This window comes from Procambarus clarkii, chromosome 29, assembly GCF_040958095.1.
Source record: "Procambarus clarkii isolate CNS0578487 chromosome 29, FALCON_Pclarkii_2.0, whole genome shotgun sequence".
In the NCBI taxonomy this organism is placed as follows: domain Eukaryota; kingdom Metazoa; phylum Arthropoda; class Malacostraca; order Decapoda; family Cambaridae; genus Procambarus; species Procambarus clarkii.
The window spans coordinates 30846460-30858786 of NC_091178.1; the positions used below are offsets into that span (position 1 = coordinate 30846460).

At 49.4% G+C, this 12327-nt stretch overlaps 2 protein-coding genes across 2 annotated transcripts; both read left to right on the forward strand.

Annotated features, from left to right (window-relative positions):
* The first annotated feature begins 1358 nt into the window (after nucleotides 1-1358).
* On the forward strand, nucleotides 1359-10597 carry LOC138369697 (keratin-associated protein 16-1-like). The gene is made up of 5 exons (XM_069333130.1): nucleotides 1359-1918; nucleotides 8410-8871; nucleotides 8957-9529; nucleotides 9748-9901; nucleotides 10238-10597. The coding sequence occupies exons 1-5, from the start codon at nucleotides 1359-1361 to the stop codon at nucleotides 10595-10597; spliced, it is 2109 nt and encodes a 702-aa protein (XP_069189231.1).
* A 622-nt stretch (nucleotides 10598-11219) lies between these two features.
* On the forward strand, nucleotides 11220-11669 carry LOC123752755 (uncharacterized). Its single transcript, XM_069333131.1, has one exon. It carries the CDS (start codon nucleotides 11220-11222, stop codon nucleotides 11667-11669), a length of 450 nt encoding a protein of 149 aa, XP_069189232.1.
* Nucleotides 11670-12327: the final 658 nt, after the last annotated feature.

Below are 12327 nucleotides of genomic sequence, written 5' to 3' on the forward strand. Positions count from 1 at the left end.
TCCTCTTATTTAGGCCTTATCGAAACATGCCTAACATATTAATAAACATCAGCAACGGTCGCTGGGCACACGACCAACTATAGGTAATCACTATTAACTGGTTAAAATTGTGCTTACCACAAAAGGTCTCTTGTGAGGGCGCTCTCTCTCTTTGGCGCCTGAAAAGGGTGCTCCCACGGCCTATGAAAATGTCTCTGGGTGGCTTCACAACCCTTCTTGCCGTCCAGGACTTGAGACCGCACATTCCCAGCTTGACTCCACTGCTGAAACGTCTGCACACTCCCTTCCTCTTGAAGGTATAACAACTAGGGGTTCCTCTCTAACAGGAACTCACACGGAGCGCGGCTTCCCCTCACGATGTCTGGTGCTCAAGTGGGGTCAAACCCCTCCAGAAGCGAGCCTTACACTCCAAGCAAATTCTCCACATCTCATGACCAAACGTTTACTTATATCCTTATTCACTGCCCACCCTTGCAAACCATTTGTCAAATTCAATTGAATGTTAACATTATAAATATCCAGATCTATCTCTCCTTAACCTTTCATTTAGGTCAGGCCTGGCAGAATAATTCTCAAGGGAGACTCGTTTTCCCTGGAGGATGAGACCATAACAGTAGTTAACAGATAGAATGCATTAAGCAGTGGTGTGGTGAAGGCTGACTCCATATACATTTTCATATATAGATTTCATAGAGCCCAGTAGATTCCAAAATCTGTACACCAGCTGATTGACAGTTGAGAGGCGTGACAAAAGAGCCAGAACTCAACCCCCGCCAGCTGAACTAGGTGAGTACAACTGGGCGAGTATTTCAGGCCCCAGTGCTCAGGTCCCAGTGCTCAGACCCTAGTGCTCAGACCCCAGTGCCAAGGCCCCAGTGCTCAGACTCCAGTACTCAGACCCCAGTGCTCAGGCCCCAATACTCAGACCCTAGTGCTCAGGCCCCAGTGCTCAGTCCCCAGTGCTAAGACCCCAGTGCTCAGGCCCCAGTACTCAGGCCCTAGTACTCAGACCCTAGTACTCACACCACAATGATCAGACCCCAGTGCTCAGGCCCCAGTGCTCAGTCCCCAGTTCTCAGACCCCAATGCTCAGGCCCGGGTGCTCAGGTCTCCAGTGCTCAGACCCAAGTGCTCAGGCCCCAGTGCTCAGACCCCAGTGCTCAGGCCCCAGTGCTCAGACCCCAGTGCTCAGGCCCCAGTGTTCAGACCCCAGTGTTTAGGCACCAGTGCTCAGACCCCAGTGCTCAGGCTCCAGTGCTCAGGCACCAGTACTCAGACCCCAGTGCTTAGGCACTAGTGCTCAGGCACCTGTGCTCAAGCCCAAGTGCTCAGAATCTAGTGCTCAGGCCCCAGTGCTCATGCAGGACCTAGTGCTCAGGCACCAGTGCTCAGACACCAGTGCTCAGACCCTAGTGCTCAAGCCCCAGTGCTCAGACGTCAGTGCTCAGAACCAAATGCTCAGGCCCCAGTGCCCAGACTCCAGGGTTCACACCCCAATGCACAGACCCCAGTGCTCAGGCACCAGTGCTCAGACCCCAGTGCTCCAACCCCAATGCTCAGACCCCAGTGCTCCGATCACAATGCTCATACCCCAGAGCTCAGGCACCAGTGCTCAGGCACCAGTGCTCAGACCCCAGTGCTCAGGAATAAGTGCTCAGACTCCAGTGCTCCGACCCCAATGCTCAGACACCAGTGCTCCGACCCCAATGCTCATACCCCAGAGCTCAGGTACCAGTGCTCAGGCACCAGTGCTCAGACCCCAGTGCTCAGAACCCAGTGCTCAGGCACCAGTGCTCAGACCTCAGTGCTCAAGCCACAGTGCTCAGACCCCAGTGCTCAGGCCCCAGTGCCCAGACCCCAGTACTCAAGCCCCAGTTCTCAGTCCCCAGTGCTCAGACCCTAATGCTTGTTACCTATCGTTCGTTACAGCTCGTGACCCTACAGCAGCCAAGCTTTAATTACGTCTAGGGATACGAGAAAACTGCTGTTCTCAAGAGCGGATCACCAGTATAACCCCTTGATAAGTAATGAGCACATAAATAAAAATCTTCCTTTAGGACTGAAGAATAGATACAAAATATTATATAGATATATATTCAAGACAGTATAATATAAAAACACAGATGGTAAAGTTAACTTATACAACAAACCAAAGTATTGTCATATCACTTAATATAATATAATAAAATATGGCACAACAAGAAGTAACAGACTTATCTCCCACATGTTACTCCTCCTGGTCCCCCGAAGCTACTGAACTCTCGCTCTGGCGCTACCCAAATTCTCACCTCCCGTCTGCCTCATCCCAGGATGAGGGATGGAAACTAAGGACTTTTTAATATTTAAAACTAATTGAACAACCACTTGTTCTTAAAACACACAAGAATGCAATTTACAGATAATAGTTACTTACAAAATATATAAGTACAATGTCACCTGTTTAATTACAGAAAATAAACAATTACCTAACTAAATAAAAGTGACATCTGGAACTCTCAACTGAACAGGTCCAGCTTCCCGAATCAAACAGGAAATAGACGTGTGCAACGCAACCGCGCTCCTGTCTCCACTGACGCTGCCACACCACACGATAATTTACCAATAACACAATGTGTGTACATACACAGGCAATGATAACAAAACAAGTTATTTTAAATTTATATACGTATTCTGCTAGGAGTACGTAACACTTCCACCTCCAAGAAAAAAAAATGCAATAGATTGAAGATCAATGGCATTTTTTCAAAGTAAAATGTATGACACTTGAGATTTATGGTATTAATTACACCAAACATGTAAAAATAATAAGAACACATTTCTGGACAAAAATGAAAACACTCCAAATATAGTCTTACAGGAAACTCAGAAATTTCAATCTTATGACTATGTTCTACATATGTGTCACTGGAGTATGCAAATTTATCTCTCCAGGGTACTATCTCATTTATTTCACTTTGTTTCAGATCATATTTCACACTCCTATCTACAACAGTATCATTAGTAGCATGAATAGAATTGTCAATAAAGGTAGCTGCTTTCACACAGTTATCATGGCAATTTAGCTTTTCATTTGTTTCTACTAGTTCTCTAAGATCAGTTCCGTATTTCCATGTGATCCCTTTTCCACATGGTGATTTTTTCCAAGACAGACTCCATTTTCCATTTCTCCCCTTTTCTGGAGCTGAACTGCTAAATTGAAGCTGACTGGATGTTGAGTAGATTTGGGACTTCTCCTGGGTATGCTCTGACACAGACATCTGCTCTTCATCACTCTTGATCCTCTGTGGAACACATACTCTCGCCCAATGTATACTAAAATTAGAGAAATTAGCATTAAACCTCACAATTATGCATAAGACTTTCCCATTCATAGAACCTTTCGAAACACAAGACACCGACTTAGCAAACCTTTGACCTTCAAACCAAGAAATACAACCCAAGATAAGTGCAAAGACAACCTGATCGAACTGACTCAGATGATCCATAAGGAACACAGAAATCAATTGCCTCATAACTCTGTCATAACGATCAGTGAAAGAAAACAGGCATATGCCTAGGCACCATATCTCAATCATAACTCCGAACACAAGTTCACACCCCCTGATGGTGAACTTGAACACAACACACACACTTTCATCAACCGTCTAGTCTTCCAAAAGACTAAATAAAACATGCCGAAAACTTTACAACCCTCACCATCACTTCCCAAGTGATTTACGTCTGATGACAACCAATCAACCAAGAGGTTTAAGGGTCTTAACATCTTGAAGATGCACAGCAGGTTACCTGGGAAACACCCAAGGACAATCTGAAACCCTTCACAATGATTAACTCTAGGTAGGATAACCTTATTCTCCAACTTGAAATACACACCTGGAGCCTCAAACATCTGCTCCCCAGTATGATTTAATCCTTCACCCACAATATGACTCTGAAAGTCAACTCCAATATGACTCTGAAAGTCAACACCACACTTGAGTGGAACATACACTTTCATCACTCGTGCATCAAAATTAACTGGATCTGAATATAGAGACACTGCTCTAACATAACTCACCACTTCCTCAGAACTGGATGCACAACCTACTTGAGTAAACTCTCTCTGCTCAACCACAAGGCTTGACAAAGATGTCCCACAGTCCATTACTTCACAAGAAAATGGCTCCTGCAGAATAAAAGTAGACTTCAACATCCTACACACACTCTGACTCAATGTACACAATGAGAAATACTTACTCCACATAGAATAAGAATCACAACTCCGCAACTTAGATCCAAATGAGACCTTACCACTCTCAATGATTTTACCAAAATTTCCTCCCATGACTTCTGGAGCTGCTTGGAGTACTGTCTGCTCACAATCAATAATATCACTACCAAGCTGGGTCACATCCTCACAGACAACTGAAGAGGGAGGCTCAATGGGTCTCCATCTACTCAACAGAAGCTGATCCTCTGGCTGCTTTCCCACACTCTCCAAAACTGGATCTACAGTACAGACTGTCTCCTTACTTCTCTCTGAAATCTTAGGGTCAGTTCTACTCAAAGCACCTAAATGAAGGGAATCTGAAACGAGCGGGCAAGTAACAGGTAGTTTGACCTCCTCCCCTATTATATCACCTTGACTAGGGTGAGGCGGGGCCTCTACAACAGACTTACTCTCGACAACTGATTCTAAACTTGGAGTGAGCGGGAATACTTCTGCCAACCCGACATCTTGTCCTAAACCATTCACTTGGCTGGAATACAGAGTCGTGGCTTTTAAGTTTCTCTCAACTCCTGGCACAACGTTCGTAGTGAGCGGGCAAGACAATGGTACATGGACATCCTTTCCCAATTTATTGGAATAAAGCAGAGTCATAGTATCAGGCTTACTCTCAACAACTAAATCGGCCACACAGGAATCTGGAACAACCACATCCCACTTCTCCACTGAAAGGGTACTGGTTACTGGAACAAATGCTTGAGTAACAACATCAGAACTGACAACTGGATTTATATTAGTACTGACATCAGCACAGGTAGAATGGACAAAACCATCTTCTACAACAGGTTCATTCATAGAACTAACTTCAGCACAGGCAGAATAAACATGGTCTGCAACTGGCTGTTTACACAAACGGGGATCAATCTCACCCACAACATGATTTATGGCCACATCATTACCCAATATAACATCCACACCTGGGATGGGCAACTGTGTACTAACACCCACAGTGCATAAACTTGGTGTAATGGTGGATCTGAAATTAATGTCTATTAGAGGTACAGTTTTACATCCTGCAACACTCTGAAGAACAACAAACTTTCCAGTATCTCTCTTTTCAACATTAGAAAGAATACTGGATGAAATTATGGTTTGGGAAGCACCTGTATCACGAAGAATAACCACTGGCTTCCACTTCCCATTAATACACAAAACTTCACCTGAAGACATATATGGTGAATACTGTTTCACCCAATTGGGGTTTACAGTTACATGTTTATTAGTAAGTTTATTTTGCACACCTCTGCAATAAATGAGACCAGTTGGTCGTAACTCAGGGTGCATTATAAAACAGGAATTAATTCCATGGCCTTTTCTCTTACAATGGGAACAGGACCTTACAGTGGACACACTGGTAGAACCGACTGTAGGTTTAGAAATAACCTTATTATTATTTGACATTCCTGACAAGGAAGTAGCAGGGTTAGGTTTTGTAAGAGAAGAGCTCATGGGAGTAACTGGAGCACTAGGACGGGATGGATTCTGATAAGGAGTTCGGTGAGCATTATAATTTACTCTACGACTAGACTTAGGTGAAGTGGCCGTAAACTGGGCCTTAGTCAACAACTCATGCTCATCCGCGAGCTTTGACAGCTCATAAATGTCTGTTACATTCTTTTGTTCTGCCATAAAAGTAGACAACTGGTCTGGGAGACATGACAATACTTCTTCCATTATAAGAAGATTCTTTAGAGCATCAAAGTTAGTGACTGAAAGTGACTTTAACCATCTGTTGCAAAAATTCGTCTTCTGACGAGTAAAATCTGCTATTGTCTGATCACTTATCCTCCTTAGGTTCCGAAACTTCTGCCTGTGTGCCTCTGGATTTAACTGATACGCATTTAAGATGCTTTTCTTTACAAATTCGTAATCAAAACTATGAGCGTCAGGTAGGGATGTAAAAACCTCCTGACTACGCCCCTTAAATTGAGACTGCATAATGGCTACCCACTGATCCCTTGGCCAGTTCATACTGATGGCAATTTTATAAAAATGGGCAAAGAAAACCTCAGGATCCTCCTCATTGAACTTGGGTAACTCTATATACTTATGCGTCCTGATGGGATTATTATCACTATTTATTGAAACATTACTAGTATTTCCATGCCCAGCTGCCATACGCTGTGTTTCAAGCCTGAAGTTAGTGTCAGCCATTTGTTGTTGAATCTCTAATTGTTGCCTTTTTGTGGCTTCTATTTGCAACTGTGCCTCAATTTCTAAACGTCTAGTCTCAAGCTCCCTCTGCTGAGCTTCAGCCTCTAATATTTGCTGTTGCTGTTGAGCTTCAATCTCTCTTTGACGAGCTTCAGCCTCTAATATTTTCTGTTCTTTTTGAGCTTCAAGTTCTAATATTCTCTGTTCTTTTTGAGCTTCAAGCTTAGCATTGGCTATTTGCGCTTCTAACTCAAGACGCTTTAACGTCATCTGATCACTCGACTCCTCTCTTAACTCCTCTAGAATTTCTTCCTCTAACTCTCCATTCTCAACAAAATGTGTCACAATGACTTTCAATATTTGGGCTTTAACCATTCTATTGTTGGCGGTCAAATCCAACTGATTTGCCATTTGTATTAACTCAGTCTTTTTAAGGCTCTGAATCCTTTCAAAGTCTGGGTGAGCCACCAACGCTGCAACTTTCTCCTCCATCGTTACTAACACTTGGCACTTGATTCACAACAATAATTAAAAACAATGGCACTGCACTACACTTCACTGTAAAATTGTCACCACACTGAAAATTCGCTTGGCCTCACTGCACAAACAAAATATATAGGATGACTTACCTCAAAATCGTGAAACGTTGTTACTTGACACACAGGAAAGCTTGCTTGGCACATGGAATAGTTCTTAAGAAACACACAGACACTTAACACACTAGTACCTAGGAAGGCAAGGTTAGATTAGCATAATTAAGTGGGAACAATATTTCCCGGCACAGGCCCCCATAACTCTTTGTTACCTATCGTTCGTTATGGCTCGTGACCCTACAGCAGCCAAGCTTTAATTACGTCTAGGGATACGAGAAAACTGCTGTTCTCAAGAGCGGATCACCAGTATAACCCCTTGATAAGTAATGAGCACATAAATAAAAATCTTCCTTTAGGACTGAAGAATAGATACAAAATATTATATAGATATATATTCAAGACAGTATAATATAAAAACACAGATGGTAAAGTTAACTTATACAACAAACCAAAGTATTGTCATATCACTTAATATAATATAATAAAATATGGCACAACAAGAAGTAACAGACTTATCTCCCACATGTTACTCCTCCTGGTCCCCCGAAGCTACTGAACTCTCGCTCTGGCGCTACCCAAATTCTCACCTCCCGTCTGCCTCATCCCAGGATGAGGGATGGAAACTAAGGACTTTTTAATATTTAAAACTAATTGAACAACCACTTGTTCTTAAAACACACAAGAATGCAATTTACAGATAATAGTTACTTACAAAATATATAAGTACAATGTCACCTGTTTAATTACAGAAAATAAACAATTACCTAACTAAATAAAAGTGACATCTGGAACTCTCAACTGAACAGGTCCAGCTTCCCGAATCAAACAGGTAATAGACGTGTGCAACGCAACCGCGCTCCTGTCTCCACTGACGCTGCCACACCACACGATAATTTACCAATAACACAATGTGTGTACATACACAGGCAATGATAACAAAACAAGTTATTTTAAATTTATATACGTATTCTGCTAGGAGTACGTAACAATGCTCAGGCTCCAATGCTCAGGCACCAGTGCTCAGGCCTAAGTGCTCAGACCCCAGTGCTCAGGCACTAAGGAACCAGTGCTCAGACCCCAGTGTTCAAGCCCCAGTGCTCCGACCCCAGTGCTCAGGACCCAGTGCACAGGTCCCAGTGCTCAGACCCCATTGCTCAGGCCCCAGTGCTCAGATCCCAGTGCTCAGGCACCAGTGCTCTGCCCCAGTGCTCAGACCCCAGTGCTCAGGCACCAGTGCTCAGGCCCCAGTGCTCAGACCCCATTAATCAGGCACCAGTGATCAGACCCCAGTAATCAGGCCCCAGTGCTCAGGCCCTAGTGCTCAGACCCCAGTTCTCAGGCACTAGTGCTCAGGCACCAGTGCTCAGTCCCCAGTGCTCAGAATCCAATCCTCAGGCCCCAGTGCTCAGACCCCAGTGCTCAGGCCCCAGTGCTCAGTCCCAAGTGCTCAGATCCCAGTGCTCAGACCCCAATACTCAGTCACCAATGGTCAGGCATCAGTGCTCAGACCCCAGTGCTCAAGTCCCATTGCTCAGACCCCAGTGCTCAGAACCCAGAGCTCAGGCCACACTGCTTAGACCCCAGTGCTCAGGCCCTAGTGCCCAGACCCCAGTACTCAGGCCACAGTGCTCTGTCCCCAGTATTCAGACCCCAGTACTCAGACCCCAGTGCTCAGACCCCAGTGTTCAAGCCCCAGTGCCCAGACATCAGTGCTCAGTCCCAAGTGCTCAGTCTCAAGTGCTCAGACCGCAGTGCTCAGACCCCAATGCTCAGGCCCCAATGCTCAGGCACCAGTGCTAAGACCCCAGTGCTCAGCCCACAGTGCTCAGATCACATTGCTCAGGCACTAGGGCACCAGTGCTCAGACCCCAGTGCTCCGGCCCCACTGCTCAGGCCCTAGTGCTCAGACCCCAGTGCTCAGACAATCGTGCTCAGTCCGCAGTGGTCAAGCACTAGGTCTCAGGCCCCAGTGCTCAGTCTCCAGTGCTCAAGCACCAGTGCTCAGGCCCCAGTGCTCAGGTCCCAGTGCTCAGGTCCCAGTGCTCAGGCCCAAGTGCTCAGGCCACAGTGCTCAGGCCACAGTGCTCAGGCCGCAGTGCTCAGACCCCAGTGCTGAGGCCCCAGTGCTCAAGCACCAGTGCTCAGGCCCCAGTGCACAGACCCCAGTGTTCAGGTCCCATTGCCCAGACCCCAGTGTTCAGGCACCAGTGATCAGACCCCAGTACTCAGCCACCAGTGCTCAGGCCCCAGTGTTCAAGCACCAGTGTTCAGGCTCCAGTGCTCAGACCCCAATGCTCAGGCCCAAGTGCTCAGGCCGCAGTGCTCAGACACCAGTGCTCAGGCACCAGTGCTCAGGCCCCAGTGCTCAGACCCCGGTGCTAAGGCTCCAGTGCTCAGACCCCAGTGCTCATGCCACAGTACTCAGACCCCAGTGCTCAGGCCCCAGTGCTCAGTCCCTAGTGCTCAAGCACCAGTGTTACGGCTCCAGTGCTCAGACTCCAGTGCTCAGCGACCAGTGATCAGACCCAAGTGCTCAGGCCCCTGTGCTGTGACCCCAGTGTTCAGGCACCAGTGATCAGACCCCAGTACTCAGCCACCAGTGCTCAGGCCCCAGTGTTCAAGCACCAGTGCTAAGGCTCCAGTGCTCAGTCCCCAGTGTTCAGGCCCCAGTTCTCAGGGCGCAGTGCTCAGACCCCAGTGCTCAGGCCCCAATGCTCAGACCCTAATTCTCAGGCCCCAGTGCTCAGACCCCAGTACTCAGACCCCCAGTGCTCAGACCCCAGTGCTCACGCCCATTGCTCAGCCCCCTGTGCTCAGACCCCAGTGCTCAGGCACCAATGATCTGGCCCCAGTGCTCAGGCCCCAGTGCTCAAACCCCAGTACTCAGGTGCCAGTGCTCAGGCCCAAGTACTTAGGCTCCGGTGTTCAGACCCCAATGCTCAGGCACCAGTACTCAGGCCTTAGTGCTCAGACCCCAGAAATCAGGCACCAGTGATCAGACCCCAGTGATCAGGCCCCAGTGCTCCGGACCTAGTGCTCAGACCCCAGTTCTCAGGCACTAGTGCTCAGGCCCCAGTGCTCAGTCCCCAGTGCTCAGAACCCAATGCTCAGGCCCCAGTACTCAGACCCCAGTACTCAGGCCCCAGTGCTTAGGCCCCAGTGCTCAGTCCCAAGTGCTTAGTCCCTAGTGCTCAGACCCCAATACTCAGTCCCCAATGGTCAGGCATCAGTGCTTAGACCCCAGTGCTCAAGTCCCATTGCTCAGACCCCAGTGCTCAGAACCCAGAGCTCAGGCCACAATGCTCAGACCCCAGTGCTCAAGCCCCAGTGCTCAGGCCCTAGTGCTCCGAACCCAGTACTCAGGCCCCAGTGCTCAGTCCCCAGTGCTCAGACTCCAGTGCCCAGATCCCAGTACTCAGGCCCCAGTGCTCAGTCCCCAATGTTCATACCCCAGTACGCAGACCCCAGTGCTCAGACCCCAGTGTTCAAGCCCCAGTGCCCAGACCCCAGTGCTCAGTCCCCAGTGCTCAGTCCCAAGTGCTCAGACCCCAGTGCTCAGACCCCAATGCTCAGACCCCAATGATCAGGCACCAGTGCTCAGACCCCAGTGCTCAGGCCACAGGGCTCAGACCCCATTGCTCAGGCACTAGGGCACCAGTGCTCAGACCCCAGTGCTCAGGCCCAAGTGCTCAGGCCCTTGTGCTGTGACCCCAGTGCTCAGACCCCAGGGCTCAGGCACCAGTGCAAAGGCTCCAGTGCACAGTCCCCAGTGTTCAGGCCCCAGTTCTCAGGGCGCAGTGCTCAGACCCCAGAGCTCAGGCCCCAGTGCTCAGACCCCCAGTGCTCAGGTCCCAGTGCTCAGGCCCCCAGTGCTCAGACCCCAGTGCTCAGGCACCAATGATCTGGCCCCAGTGCTCAGGCACAAGTGCTCAGGCACAAGTGCTCAGGCACAAGTGCTCAGGCCCCAGTGCTCAAACCCCAGTACTCAGGTGCCAGTGCTCAGGCCCAAGTACTTAGGCTCCAGGGTTCAGACCCCAGTGCTCAGGCACCAGTGCTCAGGCCCCAGTGCTCAGACCCCAGTAATCAGGCACCAGTGATCAGACCCCAGTGATCAGGCCCCAGTGCTCAGGACCTAGTGCTCAGACCCCAGTTCTCAGGCACTAGTGCTCAGGCCCCAGTGCTCAGTCCCCAGTGCTCAGAACCCAATGCTCAGGCCCCAGTACTCAGACCCTAGTACTCACGCCCCAGTGCTCAGACCCCAGTGCTCAGACCCCAATACTCAGTCCCCAATGGACAGGCATCAGTGCTTAGACCCCAGTGCTCAAGTCACATTGCTCAGACCCCAGTGCTTAGAACCCATAGCTCAGGCCACAGTGCAGACCCCAGTGCTCAAGCCCCAGTGCTCAGGCCCTAGTGCTCCGCACCCAGTACTCAGGCCCCAGTGCTCAGACCCCAGTGCTCAGGCCCCAGTGCCCAGATCCCAGTACTCCGGCCCCAGTGCTCAGTCCCCAGTGATCAGACCCCAGTACGCAGACCCCAGTGCTCAGACCCCAGTGTTCAAGCCCCAGTGCCCAGACCCCAGTGCTCAGTCCCCAGTGCTCAGTCCCAAGTGCTCAGACCCCAGTAAACAGACCACAATGCTTAGGCCTCAATGATCAGGCACCAGTGCTCAGACCCCAGTGCTCAGACCACAGTGCACAGACCCCATTGCTCAGGCACTAGGGCACCAGTGCTCAGACCCCAGTGCTCAGGCCGCAGTGCTCATGCCCCAGTGCTCAGACCCCAGTGCTCAGGCCCCAGTGCTCAGACCCCAGTGCTCCGGTCCCAATGCTCAGGCCCTAGTGCTCAGACCCCAGTGCTCAGACCCTAGTGCTCACGCCACAGAGCTCAGTCCCCAGTGGTCAAGCACTAGTGCTCAGGCCCCAGTGCTCAGGCCCCAGTGCTCAGTCTCCAGTCCTCAAGCACCAGTGCTCAGGCCCAAGAGCTCAGGCCCCAGTGCACAGGCCCCTGTGCTGTGACCCCAGTGCTCAGACCCCAGTGGTCAGGCATCAGTGCTAAGGCTCCAGTGCTCAGTCCCCAGTGTTCAGGCCCCAGTTCTCAAGCCGCAGTGCTCAGACCCCAGTGCTCAGGCCCCAGTTCTCAGACCCCATTCTCAGGCCCCAGTCCTCAGACCCCAGAGCTCAGACCCCCAGTGCTCAGGTTGCAGTGCTCAGGCCCCAGTGCTCACCCCAGTGCTCAGGTGCCAGTGCTCAGGCCCAAGTGCTTAGGCCCCAGTGCTCAGACCCCAGTGTTCAAACACCAGTGCTCAGGCCC